We start from the raw sequence: 17,132 nt of genomic DNA on the forward strand, positions 1-17,132 counted from the left end.
ACACGGAGCACAGATTAACCCTTAAATGCCTCCAGGGAAACTTCACTAATCTTCTAAAAGCAAGACAAATTTGCAAAGGCATGTTGCAGGGACCGATTTCAGACTGTCTCTGGGCTCTTGGTGACACTTATCCATCCATTTTAGTGCTTAGAGACATGGTTTAGTGATGGGTTTTATCAGAGTTAGGTTGATAGTTGAACTAGATGATCTTAAAGGTCCCTTCCAACCTAGACAATTCTATGATTCTATGATCCCATGATCCCTAGCAATTTTTTATACAGCAGACAATATAATGATATTGCACAGTCAGTTCCTTCAGAAAGGATTTCCAAACCTTGCATGAAACCTGTGGTGTGGAAATCCCCTGCGAAGGAACCGACTGTGCAACGGCTGGCAATGAGTGCTTCATCACACGGAGCACGAGATACTCCCAGGAGAGGAGATGACCCAGCAGCAGAAGGCCCAGGGCTGCAGCCAGGGGTTGCGGGGCTGTCATTCTCCCAGCAAACTGGGGAGAAGGCCCAGCTCTCCTGAAATCGCCTTCTCCCTGCTTTAGGAACCTGACGGAGGAATGAGGAGGAGGAATGTCCTTTGCTGGAGCACTGTGCCTCTGGGGGGTCAGCGCTAGCAGAAAGAGCCACTCCAGAGCTGATGAATGCCTTTTCACGTCCCTCTTTTAGAAATCTAACTTATTTCAGGAGTGGTTTCTTAGTGGTTTCTTAGGCAAGCTCTGCATGTGAGGCACGGGCTGCTTCAAGGCGGCAGCAGGTAGTACCTGTGTCTGTGTACCTCCTCGCTCCTGGGGCTGTGCCAGCAGCCCTCTCTGGAGCACACACAAAACACATGGACGTGCTTGACACCCTCTATTGCTTATAACGCAGTGCGGCGGTTTCCCGAGGTGCCCTGTCCCGCCAGGAAGACTGGGAATGCCCATCCCGTTACGGGCGGGCAGAGTCCTGGGGCGGCAGAGGGACCCGATCGGGGCCGGCCGATCCTCAGGTGAGGCGCCATGGGCAGCGGAACGGCTCTGCCGCCGGGGCTGCCCGCAACGGCCCCGTCCCGTCCCGTCCCGCTGGGCTCCCCCGGGTCCAGCCAGCGGCCCCCGCCCGCCGAGCTGCGCCACGGCCGCCCGGTGGGCTCCGGAGCGCGGCCCCAGGCTCTCCGCCTGCGGGGGAGGCGCTGCCCTCCCTGCCCTCAGCCAAGATGGCGCCCGCGGCCTCCCCGCCCCTCGGCGGCGGCCCGGGGCGTGTGCTGGAATGCGGGCGGGGCGGGCGATGTGGCGAGGCCCGGCCCCCTCCGCTGCCCGGCTGCCGCGCGGCGTTGCCCGGCCGCCAGCCGCCGTGGGCCGGGTAGGCTGCGGGGAGAGGCCACGGAGGCGCGGGGGGAGCTGGGGGAGGCGGAGGGCGCGGTAGGTGGCGGCGCGGGGGCAGCCTCTGTGGGCCGGGAGCGGGCGGCGGGGCAGCGCCGGGGCTTCTGCCGCGCCCCGCGGGGGGACGGGAAAGGCCGCGGCCGGCGCCTCTGCCCGGGCAGCCGCTAATCTGCGGGGGACGCCGCTGGCTGGGCTCCGGGGGCCGGCTGTGGAGGTCGGGGGCGGGGGGAGCAGGGCGACGGCTGTCAGTGCCGCGCCGGGGCCGCGGAGGGCGGCCGTGCCCCGCGGCGGGAGGGTGAGCGGCGGTACCGCCGCCTCTCGCCGCGCCCTCAAGGCTCCGGTGTCCCCGCAGCAGCCCCGCCGTCCCCCCCGCGCTGATTCCTGCGAAAAATAAGCTGAGAGCTCCACGAAGACCAGAAACCAGGCTTCTCCCTTGTGGGCGGTAATCATGTCCCAGCCGAAAGCGGGGCGACCTGCCGCCGCCTGAGTCCCGAGGTCGTCCCTGGGCTTCGGGTACGGATTTGGGTATTTTTTCTTCCTCCAGTGGAGGCCTGAAGGGTGTGTTTGCACTTCCAGAGGTTAAAGCCTGGCGAGGAACCGACATGCGTGACACTTGCCCGCTGTTGCCTGTGTTGTGCGACGCTGTTTACCCGAAAAGGAGAGACTGACACCCTGTTGTTTTCATCCTTGACTTCTCCCCGGGTTACGATATAACTGTAACAATAAAGCAAAAACTGCGGAGAGAGCACCTGGGAACTGAGCATGGTCGGATCCTGAACGAGAAGTAGGTGGCCACGACGGAAGGAATGGCATCCCGAGAGAGGCTGTATGAGCTTTGGATGCTTTACTGCAATAAGGTAAATATTTGGCGGGGAGGGGGGAGAGCGGCTGTCTGTGTGTCTTTTTCCTCTTTTGTTTGGAAGTCAGTTAGTTACAATGTATCTGTAACACCTTTGAACATGTTTATTTGTTTTCTTAGAAGTTACATAGGCTTGTCCGGCTTCTGAAAGGCTATAGCTGCCCTTCTTAGGCTATTTACAACCTCATCTCTTGATTTGCTGTTCAGGTTGGAGTGAGGTGTGAATTGCACAGTGTTCATGACTCAAGCAGTTATTGTAGCTGTATCTTTTCACTATGTTAATGCATATGTTCACATAATTCTTTGTTTTGTGGGGCCATAGCTTTAAGATGTATCGTGTTAATTTAATTCACTGCTCTTTAGTATTTAGCTTTATACTTACTGTTTTCTGTGCAGCTTTGATTTCATTTAAACTATATTAGCCAAAGCCTTCCCAAAGAGTAGATTTAAGTTAGTCCCGAGTCTTCCTTTGCGGGTTCTCACCATAACAGCTAAGTACTTCATTAAGAATAATGAATTTCCTTCACCTGGCAGGAATGTTATTAAAATACTGTCCTGTCTCCATTTGCATTTTACAGTGTAAAACAATTCATATATTTAAAGCACAGATCCTAATTGCTGGCGGGTGTGCTGAGTATGTACACAAATTGGATTGCAGATTATCTAAATAGATGTCTGTAAAAAAAAAAAAAGAAACATAACAAAAAAATAACTGTAAAGCAAAAGGACTGGTCTATTGCCATGTAGGAGTTTGGTGGCAGTGGCAAGGATAGCTTTTGGTGGCCTTATTTTCCGGCTTTGGTTTGCCTTTCCTCTTTGCAGTCTCATGCTTTGCATCACAGTTTCTTCAGCTCTTCAAACCAGTAGGACACGAAGGGTACAGCAGACATTCTCTTGTTCTTCTTCCCAGTTCATTTCTAGGGAAGGCCCGTCTCAAGAGCACAGAATGTGAGATTTGAAGTACAGACCATGTTAACAACGCAAGTGCACAGAGCAGTGGATGAAGGTTGCACGAAGTGGTCTTAATTTTTCTGTGTGTGAATTTGCAACCCTAATGCTTTTTACACGTAGTTAAAAATAAAACTAGTGCAAACGTAACATATGGTATGACTTCTTACTGCTGCCTGCATGGGTCATCTGTTGGTTGAAACATATTTGCATAAACCTTTGCCATTTAAACTAATGCGGTAACGCCACTGGCAGTAGGAAATGGACTAGCACTGGAGGAGATGGATGTTTTGCCAGTGAGTTCATCGATGTGAAAAGAACAAAGACAGTTGGAACAGACTCCAAGAATGCAGGCTTTCCTCAGCTTTGGGAGACAAGGGCTGCAGAGATGAGCCAAGCTCTGAATTTCTTTGCCCAGCCAGTGTTTGTCTCTTTCTGCCCTAGTTCTTTATAAAATCCTTTTGTGTGTCTTTATACCTTCTCCCCATTTGCTTGAACCTTTCATTCAGATTGTATGCTTTCCATCTCCATGTTGTCCGCATGCTAGCAGGAAGTTTGTATAAATAAAAGAGTGCTAGTTAAAATGTGTGGTTTGGATCACTCAGAGGACGTTCAGTTTCTTTATGGGAATCAAGTGTACACAGTCTAGTCAGCTCTCACGTGGCAGGGGAGGGACTATTGGAAAAAAAATAACTTTTTATATCCTCAGTCTCCATGAGCTGTTGGTGACTTTTTTGGCCTTTTTTCTTCCAGACCTGTACGTTAAGGGCACAATTAGGTGGATTTGTATGTTGATAAGGACTTGTTCTTAAGTAGGAAAAATATTTTTAAAAAATAAAATAGCTTGTCTTCAAAATTTGAAGGCAACTAGAGTGACTCCAAAATAGGAGTCTTTTCTTTTTAAAAAGTGCTAGATGCAAAAGTGATTTTTTTTTTTTCTGTCTTTCTCTCAACTGGTTCAGATTAAAATGATACCTCGTTCTGCTTGAATAAGGCATCCAGCATAAGTGTGTTTCATCTTGGATTAAGTTAAGAGCAACTGAAGAAGCTAGCTCTTAGGATGTTAAATGGTGTGAAGCCTTAGTGTAAATTAAATTGTTCTGTCGTGTACATCTGTGTGCTGTACTTTGTTCTGCTTGGAGCATCTAGCACAATAGGAAGGTGTAGCAATCAATAATCACCAGTGACAGGATCTAGTGGTTTAGGGAGAAGTCCCTTCATACCTGGGACTACCCAGTGAAGTGTGGTGTGGTATCCTGTATGTTGCACTGTCATGACTTTGCTGTGGCTGACATCCTGGGAAGGATAACTAGGCAATTTCTCCAAACTACAAAAACTGCTGGAGAGTCACAGTTGATTAAGGTGGGAACTTGTGCCACAAATCCCAAATATGTGGCTTTTGCTTTTGCAGCCTTGTTAGCTAAAGAAACCGTGAAATCCAAGCTCCTTTTTCTGTGTGATGCTTCAGATTGTTGCCAATAAATAGCCTTGTTTGTCTCGCCTTTTTGAGATAATCAGTTCCTTTGTGATAGTATGTTAAATATAGCACCCTGTGCTACAGCAGGAAGGCTTTTCACAGCTTTAAAGTGATGGGTAATGCTGTGTTACCATCTTACCGCTATCCTGGGTCATGACTCTTTGTGATCACTTGACATCTCTGGCAGCATCAGGTGTCAGTTGCAATAATTACTTTTGTGCAAAGTAACATTAGGAAGGCATTTCTATAATTTCTTTATTTTCATTGCCTCTTGTGCAGTTTAGCAATTGGAGATTTGAGCAGACAACAGCATCTAACTAGGATCTCTGCAGAAGTGGTTTTTGGATGACACCATGTATGAGGTGGTTTTTTTTTTTTTTTAAGGTTATGTTTGGCAGCAGAAGTTCACTTTTAGTTGGTATTCAGTTGTTTTTCATCTGGCGGTTTCTAATCTAAGGGCACTAGCTGCAAAGCTGCAGATTACAGTCTGCTGTTTAAAATGCCCAGTGAAAGTAGTAGCCACACATGATTTATAATGCTTCTGGTGTTGCATGGAAGCAGTTTAAAAATTCATTAAATTTAGGGAACTTTAGATTTCAGTCCCTGGGGTTGTGTCACAGAGTTGTATTGTTAATAGTCTGAGCTGTTCCTGCCCTGAGTTTTTTGTTGTTGGTTGGGTTCGTGGGTGTTTTTTTTTCTTTTTTTTTGAAATGATGATGTCAAACTTTCTGCAAAGAAAGTGTTGTTAAGGATGCAACTTGCTGCCATGTTTTTTAGTGATTTTCAGTTTCAAATGATTTTGTTGTATGGTTGTTTTTTGTTTTTGTTTTTCCCCTGTTGAATTCTCTGTAATGTACAATGCTGTTATTGACTTCAGTGTTGATATTATGGTTGTAAGCTCTTGTCCTCTCACCTAGACGTTGGAATGTGTACATTTTAAAATAATTGAATTATGTGTAGAATAAGTAACACAGGTCCTTTCTACAGAACTCATTGGGAAAATTTTTCTCCAGTAGGCTAGGTAAACAATGGTAGTATCAAGCATATTGATTGTCAGTTCAAAGTTGTCAATAACCTACACAGGAGCGTGAAACACTTCTTATCTAAATGCATATGCAGCACCTGAAAATGCTTTGCTAAAGTAAATTGGCAGGAGAAGAGCTCTGTTAGGTGAAATGAAGTAGTCTGGGGAAAGGACATGCTTTCATGTGTGTCTGTGACCTTTTCATGCTCATGTGACTGGGGTAATCTCTACCAGTTTTGCCTTGTAGCCTTAGACCACCGTGGCTGGAATAATGTTACTATTGTAATAATTGTTGATTAACCTTTTTTAGATGTTAATTATGTATCAGTATACAAAGTTAATTCATTTTTTATAATCCTCTAAAGTAACTGTTGCTGCAGATTCAAATTAAAGAGGTTCAACCTCCATCTTATCTGTAAAATTATTAACTATGTGTATTTCGTCTCTTCCCAGTTGTTCTAGTAGGTATTTCAGATTCTTAGACATAAAGCATGTCAGGATTTCTGATATATTTTATTTTAACTCAGAAAGTGATCAGAAGCCCTTTTATATGGAAAGAGATTTTTTTTCTATCAAAAAAAAAATATCCCCAGTTGCCTTCAGGAGGGGTTTCAAAGGCATAAATGCAGGCACTTAGCTGCTATATGCACCTCAGGAAATCTTAATTTTTTCACTGTATTACAATGGTTCTGAGCTTTTCCTTACACTCTCATCTTCACTAAAGCCCTGATTTCATTTATACACTGCCTTATCTTGTAGGTGATATAATAGTTTGAAGATAAAGCTGTGAGTCTGTTCTGCCGACTTCTAGCCTGTGCTTCATGTTTCATTCAATCTTAGTGTCATTAATACAGTAGGGATTCCATGTGTTAGCAGTTGTAAAGCTAATAATAATAACATTCTGGTCTTTACTAATGCAGATAGCTGAGACAGAGACATCCCTTGTAAAAGCAGAAGACTTGTGAATAAGCTGTCGTTTTAAATGCACTTTCTTATGTTGTGCTGTATTTCTCATTTGTATTTACAAAATCAGATTATATCAAGATAAATTTGTTGTGGTGTTCTCTCTGGCATAGTGAGGGCTTTCTATATATTATAAAATCTTCTTGTTTAATATTGTACCATAGGAAGAGATTTTTTTTTTTTAATAGGAGGGCAATTTCTAGTACTAGTTCAAAAGCTGGTGACAAAAAAAAAGTGACTATATGCATTATCCTAAAAATGTCCTAAAGTGGTTAAAGTCCTGTTACTTTGAGTTACTTTTTCCTCATTTGGGGTCCTTATAGTCTGCCTTAAAGGAATCTGAGGAAGACCTGAATGAGAAAATAAGTGGTCTTGGGACAAACGATGATTTCTGTGTTAGTCAGAAGCAGCCCACTGTGATGAGTGAAGTGGTACAAACTGGTGAGCTAGCAGTGATAGCCTTCCTGTAATGACACGGCTGTCTCTACAATTGGAAGACCATTGCCATGTGAATACTTGGAAGCTGAGGCTTTAACATATAAACATGTGCATTTAATTGGCTTGAGTTAAACTTGCATTCGCATTACAAGGACTAAACAGGTCATTTAAATTAATGTGTACTCTGTGCTGTAAGTGAGAAGAGTCTGGGAAAGAGAATAATTTCCATTCACTCCATGTTCCTAATCCTCCTAATTTCCACACTCCATGTGTCTTAATCCTAACAATATTGTGTAGAATTGAGATAAATTTGATCTTGAATTGTCAGAATAAATTTATGTGCCTCTGAATCTTTTCAAGGATGTGTTCTTTGAGGGAAATTCTGTTAGCATCAGCCACCTTGTGTTGGGCCAAAGCTAGCATAAAAACAGGACAATCTTGATAGTCAAAGAAGTTGGCTTGGAGCAAGAACATACCAGTGTTCCCAGTATGTGGTGTTACAGTCTTGCTAAGCTGACCTACTAACTGGCTGTCACTCCCAAAAGGGGTCCTGCCATATAGCCAGCATCCCTTCAATACTGTTTTACAAAGTACTGCCTCACAGACAATATTTTATAGTTCAATTGAATCTGTCAGTCACCTGCATCAAAAGATTGGGGCACTTAATGTGATGTGCAGCAAGTGTCAGCAAATGTATACATTCTGGAAGAGTATTATGAAAACACAAGGGATAATTCGTGAGTTTATATTAAATAATGTGAGTTTTTGCTTGTAAGAGATTAACTTCTGTCCCTGTTTAAAATTGAAAAGTATTTGTAAATAAACTAAAAAAGTTTATGATCACATCAGCTTTTAGACATAACTCTTGTAGGGCTGAATAAAGCAGTATGATTGAATTTGTTTGCCTAAATGATGTTGTAGTTATGTTTCTCAAAGAAATGTAGTTTTAGCAAAATTATGCTTAGTTGTGGGGAGACGCATGTAATTCAACAAGAATATAATCTTTGACGTTAAGCTGTAAGCCCCGTGTGAAACACTGACCTTTCCATCCCAAACGTGATTTCATCCTGACTTAGCTTGCACTTGTTCTTTCTTGTGCAATTGCTGATTTGTCAGTGATTCATGTCACATCACTATATATCACCTTTGTTATATTAGATAAAGAACTATTCAGCTTACAGCTAGATGAATGCTTGAGCAAACCAAATGTTCAGTAAAAGCAATTTTTCATAAGTCACTGTCGTGTAAATTCATACCTCTGCTAAAAGCACTGAGTGAAGGCTTATTAAACAATTGCTGTAAAATACTTTTTCTGCGGATTGTTTTAAATCTCTGCATTCTGAGTGAGTGTAACTTGTAAAAGAGCATGTCACAAGTCATTTGTGGCCATATGTTGGTGAAAATATCTTTGTTCTGTCTTTATGAGATGCTGGAATAAGAGTGGTTATAGATAAACAAGAACAGTTGGTCTTCAGTTCTGAATTTACTGTCTGCTATTTAAAGAGGTGTCTCATAGTCCAAGAACTAACAAAATTCTGATGTTTACAAATATAGAACTTTTCTTAATAATAGCTGGTGTGTATATGGGAGACATTAGTCTCTTAACTTATAATAGCCGTTACCTTACTTAATTATGGCCCGGGGGGAGGACCTTATGCTGATGGTTGCCCAGACACAGAACAGGGACTCTGCCACAGAGAATGCAAACTTCAGGTTGAAATGAGACGGCAGATAAATCTAAACAGACAGAGGTGTAAGAAAACTGTAACGTTTTGCTAGCTATGGAGAAATTATTTTTGTTTCTTATCATTCTGTAATATGTTTGACAATACATAGATGTAGCTGGTACTTCTAAGTAAAGCATCATCTAAGGTTTGTCCATTCTTTTGCTCTAAGAGTCAGGGTTTTACTGGTATCCAGCATGGGGTTGTAATTCCTGCATGTCCACAGGTTTGTGAATTAGTGCTTTACAGAATTAATGAGAAACATCCCGTTCTGAACCTATCAACAAATGTATTTCAGATCAAGCTTTTACTGAAATGAAATAATCAAGTGTCTCTTAAATGGAATGATTTATCACAAAGGTAGAAACGTAGGCTTCTGGTTCTGTGTGTTGATGTACTAATATAAGAGCAAATGTAACAAACACTGGGCTGTTGTGTGGTATCTGAGTTATGGTGCTTTTAACTTGGTCATCTGGTTCAGATTCGGGGATAGCATGTGTCCTGATAAAAGAATATTGCAGAATCAACTCAAATATGCAGTATGTTTGTGCTGTAATACGGAAATGGGAGAAAGGCTTGCCAGCTGCCCGATGAACAGCATTGTAGCTTAATGCCTGAATCCAAACGTTGTCAATAGATACTGTTAAAATATTTACATGCTCCAGAAAGGTTAAACAGCTGCCACAGAAGAGAGAAGAGCTTCTTTAATTACTGAGCTTTTCTTGATGAAAGGAATATATATGAGGCAAGAAAACCCACCAAATAAAGCATGTCTCAACAATACAGATAAGCATCACATTTTTAAAAAAATTATTTGTTCAGGTAACTTTTCCAGTTTATGTTCTAGTAAATGGGAGGCTGCTGTTTTAAGTTTGGCATCTCACTAAGGCTCCCCAGTGCCAATAAAATATTTGTGTGTGTTGATGCTTTCTCTGATATTTACAGCATTTATGATAATCTTTTTCTCTGATTTATGATTAAGGATTGCATGTATTTGTGGTAAACAATAGGAATAAGTGGCATTAAATAATTGTTGGACCATTGAGTAACGTTAGTAACACTAAATTTAATTAGGAATTAAATTTAACTGTAAGAATGGCTAATTATACTAGTATTTAAAGCAGAGCATGTTTTAAAACAGTGAGTATATTTAAGAGGTTAAATTCCAAAGGCTTTAGAGGCTTTTGAATGCTTCATCTAAAGGACATTTGAGGGAGGCACAAACAGAACCTCAAAATAAATTAACGGTTAAATAGTATTCCCAGCACAAAGAGAGCATAAAATCAAAACACCTGCTAAACCTTTAATTATCTTACAGAAAGAAATTTAACATAGAAAATACACTTTTATTTAAATAACCAGTCCTAGTAATTTTGGCTTTTAGACTGAAGTTGGGGTGGGGGATAAGGATGAAGAGTGATCTTCAAGGACATTTCTGAAGTCTGAATGAAAACATTGAATGTGTTTGCTTTTAACGTAGGGAAAGTTGGTACTCTTTTTATTGTCAATTATCTGACTAAGAACCTGTAGGAGTATCCCATAAGACATTTAAAAACTGATAAGGAAGTGAAGGCAGAGGTTGAAAAGGCAGCACTTATATTGGAAAGAAAAATTTAGCATTAATACTGGAAACATGTACAAAAAGCAAAGTGAAAATGAAGCAGTTTGAATTTGACTCCTTCAATAAGGTAGCAGGATTATTCTTCTAGTAATGTTAAGAAAACATTGTACCTTCATATAGTTTACTGCCACTTTTCAGTTGGAATATGGAAGGAGAATTTAGGAACTGAAAAAAAGTTTTAGAAGTTACTGAAACTTCTTATTCTAAAAGCATCATGCAAAAAGAGTAAATGCTTGAGTTCTGTGGAAGAGTGGTTGGAAACGTTAACCAACAATGTACGTGGGGTGTCAGCACAGTTTCCAGTAGCATAATGCTCGTAAGTTTTGTAGAAAGTGGTGGTGGTAAACACAGGCTGCCTGTAAACTGCCTTACCAGCTCTGTCAGTAAATATTTGGCTAATGCATTCAATTATATAAAACTTGGTATTCATTTACCTGTGCATTTGCTGAACTTATGACTATTGGGAATGAACAGGTTTTTTGATACATGACTGAAGCTTCATTGGAGCAGTAGGCTAAATGGGTTATCATTTTATGAGAAGCAAGGAGGGAAAAGGTTTTATTTGATGTTTCTGATTTATTTTTTTTAAATAAAAATTTTGGTTAGTTCTGTAGTGTTCACATGTTTTCAAGGGCAAACTTGGAATTTGGGATGAGAAGGAATGGTCCTTTAATATCTGTTGTGTGTAATAACCTAAAATGCAGAAAGAGATCTCAAAAATGGCAATGAGTACAGTGGCTCAGGTATACGGAGCATACAGCTTTTTCTCCTGCATTATTCACTGTACTGGGTGGGTAAAGCTCTTATGAATAAAGCAGGGAATAGAGAACAAGTTGGCAGAAATCTGACCTCACTATTTACCAGTGCTAATAATTTAAAAAGTACCAGCAAAAGTACAATGGATGCCAAACAGCAGTTGCACAAATAACATAAGTTCTGCTATGTCCTAGTTTTCAAGTTTTGATTTTTTTTATGCGTGCTTTGAAAAGTTGATTTGGATTTTTTTTATACCTTCAATGTATAGTTCATCTGCAGTACCATGTTAATGTAAGGCCTGGTGAGGCTGAGAAATAACCAAACAGTTAAATCCATGGCTGAAGAAATAAAAATTTACTTTAGTTAAATTCTGTGTAAATTTATCATGTGACACTTTGAAACAAATACAGACTCAAACCAATTCTCAGCTTTTTTCTCTATCTGCTGAAAGACTCAATATAGTGAAATAATAGGCTGATGTTTTTGCTGTCGCAGCACCATCCTGCTTCCTTTCAGTCTATCTGTGTTAAACCTTTATTGTCTCTTGCATCTCACTGAAAGTTAGAAACTTTATGGGGCAAAAGCTGGCTTTGTGTGTATTGTTGCTAAAACTCAGCCCCTTTCTCCTGTAAAACGATGGCATAACTTTGCATTTCAAAGCAATCAAGCATTAAACTCTAAACGTTTCCTAAACTGAATTTTCATTAAGTTTAGGCTTATCTTGGAACTGTAGACTCTTGAATTATTTAGGATGCTTCTTGTTTCCTTAGGCTTAAAATACAGCTTGCAGCTTTTGCTACTGTTGGTTCATTATGACAACTTTGATGGGAAAAGTGAATGTTAATAGAATGTAGTATGTCACAGTATGGTAAATTCCTGGTTAGTCACTGTGCAGTGGACTCCAGAAGGCTGAGATACGGTATGCCAGCTTCTACATGGAACTTGCCTAGTGGTATTTTCTGTCAAATATGAAAACATTACAGTCAGAGTTCAGATTAACTAGATTTGCCCCATGGATGACATCAGTGACATGCCTGTTCCAAGCTACAAGGCTGTAATTGTATTGTCATTCAAAACTAACAACAAAGAGCAAAAGAAAGAAAAATAGAGGCTTTACTTCTGTTTTAGTAAGAAGACTCTTTCATTTTGTTTTTCCAGTTTTGTTGGGGATCTGAAGTAGAAAGGAAATTAAATAGGTCTCAGATAATTGCCTTTTTCTTTAACCTAAGGCATTAGTGGAAGATTATAATTATTTTTCTTGTTTTGAAAATAGAAGAAATTTATTAATTTTGACTTGAGATGTCTGTGAGCTAAATTTTATTGGTGGCTATAGGTATATTTTGGTATAACTCTGTGTCAAATGGAAGTTTTAACTTGTCCCAAAATAGTTGTTTCTATCATGAAACATGTTTCATGTCATTCTGTTGAAATATGAAACACGTTTCTATCATTCTATCCCATTTTATAAACCAAATATTCCACCTTTTTCTTTTCATTCCAGAAATGCAACAGAATGCTTGAGTGAATTTTGAAAAAGGAGGTTTATAATTACTCTCCAGGTGCCTTTCTGCTTTTGGGTCAGCAGCTGATTCACAAAAACTAGTGTTGTGATTAAAATGAAAAATTGTATCCAAAGGGGATTACCTTGATAATTATAATTGATTGATTTAATTTATCAAGGCAATTTACCCAGTTTAGAATGGTTTATCATGACATCTTTTATTAATTCTAACTGTAGTGTTGCTGCTGTAACAGAGTTTTTCAGATTTCATTTTGGCATTTTACACATTTGAAGAGTTTACAAAAAGCATAAGCATTTTGGCATATTTTAGAATAAAGGCTGCTGGGAGATATCACGCTGAAAATATGTAGAGGAAAAAACTCCCTTAAAGCAAACCTTCTAATCCCCCAATGAATAGCTTATTTCAAACAGTGTTGAGAAATGTTCTACAATTCTGCATTATGCAGACTACTTCAATTAGTTTTAAGACTATTAAACTCACCAGTGATCTAAAGGCAGTATTCCATGTTTAATTCCCTGACGTTACTCTTTGTAGGTCTAATGCAGCCTGAACACCAAAGGATTGTTTTTATTTTAAATATAATGCTTGGGGATGGGGGATTAGTTACCATAATACAAGTGCCAGTGAGATTTTATGGTAGTCCTTTTAAGCTGAAATCTACTTTGAAGGTTGACTGACTGCTGCACACAGTAGTCAGGCCAGGCCGCCTATTTTATGGCTGCATGTTAAATTTAACGACTTCAAACAACTGTCTTGTCAGACAAGTCAGGCTTGTCTGACAGTCGGACTCTGAACTGCCCTGCAGGGAATTTTTGCCTTTAGAGCATGGAATGCGACACTGCAAATAGCCTGGGGTGGATCCAGCTTTTGTTTTTAGCAACTAATACTTCCTGAACGGAGCTATACAAATTGTACTGAGCTTTGCCCTTCTGGATGGGTCTGCTTGAAGGCATAGTAGAAATGGAAGTTACTGTTAAATCTAAAAGCAACACATGTATAACTATATAAATAGTGTTGATTTGAAACCTTGGGTAAATGTGCCTGTGTTCCACAGCTGTGGGTCTAAAGACTTTCAGTGGGAGGACTTCAGGGCTAGTTTTGTGTAAAATGTTTTCATTTAACTTGGAGTAAGCTGTGAGAGTTCACTAATGCCTGGCTTGTGTGAATTTTTAAAATGTTATTACTGGTGCAAAAAATTCTGTTTCTTGTTGACCTTCTTGAGTAGGGAAGCTAGTCACTGGAGAACATGGCTGGATTAGAATACTTCTGTCATTCATTTAATCATTCTTCATAAAGAGTAGAGAAATCTGTTGTAATTTCTAGAGAATTTAGTATATCAAAAACAAGAGCCTGTCCCAATTTAGGACAGATTTTGATTATAATTTCTTTTCACTTCATTGCCATAGGAAATGTCCTATCTGTCAGAAGGGCATTACACTAGTCCTCCTCTCTGCTGTTGGCTTTGTTTCAGTGTTGTTAAATGCTGAAGTTGGTGTTAGCATTGGGAGCTTGTTTCCCAGTTGTGCCAAATCTAAGGGTGGCCCTGCTAGAGTTTTCATGTATAGATTGCAACCGTGAAAATGTTAGACTTCATGAGAAGCTTGCTAATTGTTTGGCAGTGTTTAGCCACAGTATTGCTATGTGTGCTGTAGACCAGCAGACTGGTTTTATTTAGCACTTTTTTTTCCCTAACATTATACTAACTGTGTTGGTAAACCCACCTCTTCTGGATGTTTTGTGTTTTTTTGGTGAGGCGTGGTTCTTTGGTTTTGGGGGGATATTTTGGTTGGGTTGTTTTTAGATGCCTGTTAGAAAAATTATACTGCTCAGGCCTGGTTGTCTTTCTTTTTAAAGTGTAAAGAGCTATGACAGCTATTACTGTGCTGAGAGGATTTTATGAAAATGGAGGTCTAACGGGTGGTGTGTTGTTTTGCATGTTTTTTCTTTCTGTATTTTGACGTATTTAAAGAAGAGAAGGAACAAGGAAGTCTTTTTGCTTTCAGGTGCTCTGAGCTACGTTGGATTTAATAGGTTTAAAATACTTCTTTTTGCATTAGTGCAGGTGAATGACTGTTGCTATAGCAGTTTCATGCGCCTGCGTAACAATAAGTTGACCTCAGAAGCCTAAGCTTAGGCTCAGCAGATTTGTGGCTTACTTCATAATGATCAAGTAAAAGACTTACTTTTTTTTTTTTTTTTCCCCTTCAGATTCACACATATTCTTACAACAGCACCCTTAAGATAGCCCCTTGTTAAAACTCTGGTTGTTTCAGTTTATCACTGTGAAGATAAATGGCTAACTTAAGTTGGATTTTAGCTTCTGGGAGTTTTAAGCATTGAAGAAATTATCTTCCAGAAGTTTTAAGGCATGCAGTTTTTATATACAAATTATTATTCAGATTAGTTACAGAAATTTGTCTTGTATGAAAGCTAGGCAAGTTTCAGGTAAATAAATACTTGTGACAAAATGCAGCAAGGTTTCTAAAATCAACAGTTTCTTATCTTCTAGTAATTGGAAAGTTGTAACTAGTGAAAGGTGTTTTATTATCCCTTACAGCTTCTTTCTACTATTACTGTTGTACAAATCAAAAATTTCCTTCTGCATTTCTTGCAGATCTCAAAGGTCATGTCTGCAGGGTGTGGGTGGTGGAGCTGGGAAAGGATACCAATCTAAAATTGGTTTATGACAGTTTGTCCTTGTGGTGCATTATCAAAACATACGTTGCTTTGTCAGCTCTGCTTTGAAAGGATGGTGCATCTTCAACCAGCACCACGGGAAACAATTTGGAGCTGTTGTCTGACATAGAGCCTCCAGCTACCTGTCTGCAGAAAGACAACAAAAGGGTAATTATGAAAGTGGGGAATAAGAGAATATATTCCACAGGTTTTGCTGCTTTTACTAGTAATAAGGCTTCTGAGTATTTAAGATGCTTTATTATGGTCTGGCTAAGGTACACGGCTTCCCTGGGCAGACTGCAGATACAATGGAGTAGCCAACAATTTATAGTGAATCAGTTGGAGCCAGGGCTGCAGTTCAGTGATTTGTTGCTCTCAGTAGCAACGCAGATCTGAAGTCTTGCCATACCCATGGGATGCAATCTTCTGCCACGCGGTAACACAGATATTTGTCAGGTTGCAACATGTACTGGCTTGGAAAGTTGAACTGGCCTTGAAGGACAGGCTGATAGGACAAGGGGCAACGGGCTCAAGCTGGAACACAGAAAGTTCCATTCAAATATGAGAAAAAACTTTACGGTGAGGGTGACAGAGCCCTGGAACAGGCTGCCCAGGGAGGTCGTGGAGTCCCCTTCTGTGGAGATCTTCAAGAACCGCCTGGATGCAGTCCTGAGTGATGTGCTCTGGGCAACCCTGCTTTGGCAGGGGAGTTGGACCAGGTGATCTCTAGAGGTCCCTTCCAACTCTGACAATTCCGTGATTCCATGATTCCGTGACACAAATGTGTTTATGTTAAAATTAGGTCAATTTGCATTCCACTGTTAATGTGTTTTACCACTTCTGTCATGAGAAAATAGAGAATAGTTGAAAAGGTGGGTGGGAGGAGAACTCAACAGAAATAAATTCTAGAATATATTGAATTTAAACTTCAGATTAAATGGCAGTAGCTGACCTCAAAAAAAAGTTCAGTTCAAGGTGGAGAAGATGCTGGGTAGACTAATTACAGTGTACATGGTACATAGCTGATATCCATCACACTGCTGGCTTGGGAAAATGTAACACACATTTTAAACATGTAGGCTTGTCTTCAGAAAGGTACATATTTAGCTGTGCTTTAGGAATGGCCATTTTTGTGTACTTTGCCATGTGTAACATTTGCCTTTCTTAAAACTGCTTCAGTAAAATTTCCATTTCTTGCAGCTTTCAGTGGATGACTGGAGCATGGGGTCTGTACTGATTGAATCAGGACCAGGTTTTTCTTTTTCTTTATTAGCAGCAAAGTTTGAAAGCTGCTTTTAACTTCTGTTTCTAACATCGTTGACATAACTTATATGTCTTAATTTGTAGCAAAACTTGTTAAATCGTGGTTCACTTTTTCCTGGAATGACGTACTCCTTGTTCATAAGTCTTCATTTTTGTTCATTTCTGGGAAGGCAGCATACTTCTATTAGGTGGTTTATAATGGAGATTTGTTTCTTAGTGTTTCTTATGTAGATTCAGTTGCTAAGTGATCTTGTTTACTTTTTTGCCTTGATGATTTTTTAAAAAATATTTTTATATTCCTGCATGGTGTTGAATTAGTGCTGTTCCTTGGATGGAACTCTAAATTTGACCCAGAATGAGTCAGCTGTTGTGTAAGCTATTTTCTACTGGCACATACCAGTAGTGTTACCTGGTATTTTGATATCAAAGCTGATTAATTTAATAACTCAGAATAATATATAATTAATTGGCTGGCAGGGAGTTGAGGTAGA

General features: G+C 40.3%; 1 protein-coding gene across 7 annotated transcripts in view; it reads left to right on the forward strand.

Annotated features, from left to right (window-relative positions):
• Nucleotides 1-1,285: 1,285 nt before the first annotated feature.
• Nucleotides 1,286-17,132, forward strand: part of NBEAL1 (neurobeachin like 1) — an 87,723-nt gene continuing 71,876 nt past the window's right edge. For 4 of the 7 annotated variants that reach the window (XR_001413366.1, XM_014954282.1, XM_014954284.1 and 1 more), the window contains exons 1-2: nucleotides 1,638-1,811; nucleotides 1,946-2,226. Coding sequence is in view for 6 of the 7 variants with exons in the window: in XM_014954282.1 (XP_014809768.1) it covers nucleotides 2,176-2,226 (51 nt within the window). In the remaining variant the exon portion in view is untranslated. Of the gene's footprint in view, nucleotides 1,409-1,637; nucleotides 1,812-1,945; nucleotides 2,227-17,132 lie in introns of those variants that run through there. The other 3 variants (XM_014954280.1, XM_014954278.1, XM_014954281.1) reach the window with 3 other exon arrangements.

This window comes from Calidris pugnax, unplaced genomic scaffold (assembly GCF_001431845.1).
Source record: "Calidris pugnax isolate Ruff unplaced genomic scaffold, ASM143184v1 scaffold103, whole genome shotgun sequence".
Lineage (NCBI taxonomy): Eukaryota > Metazoa > Chordata > Aves > Charadriiformes > Scolopacidae > Calidris > Calidris pugnax.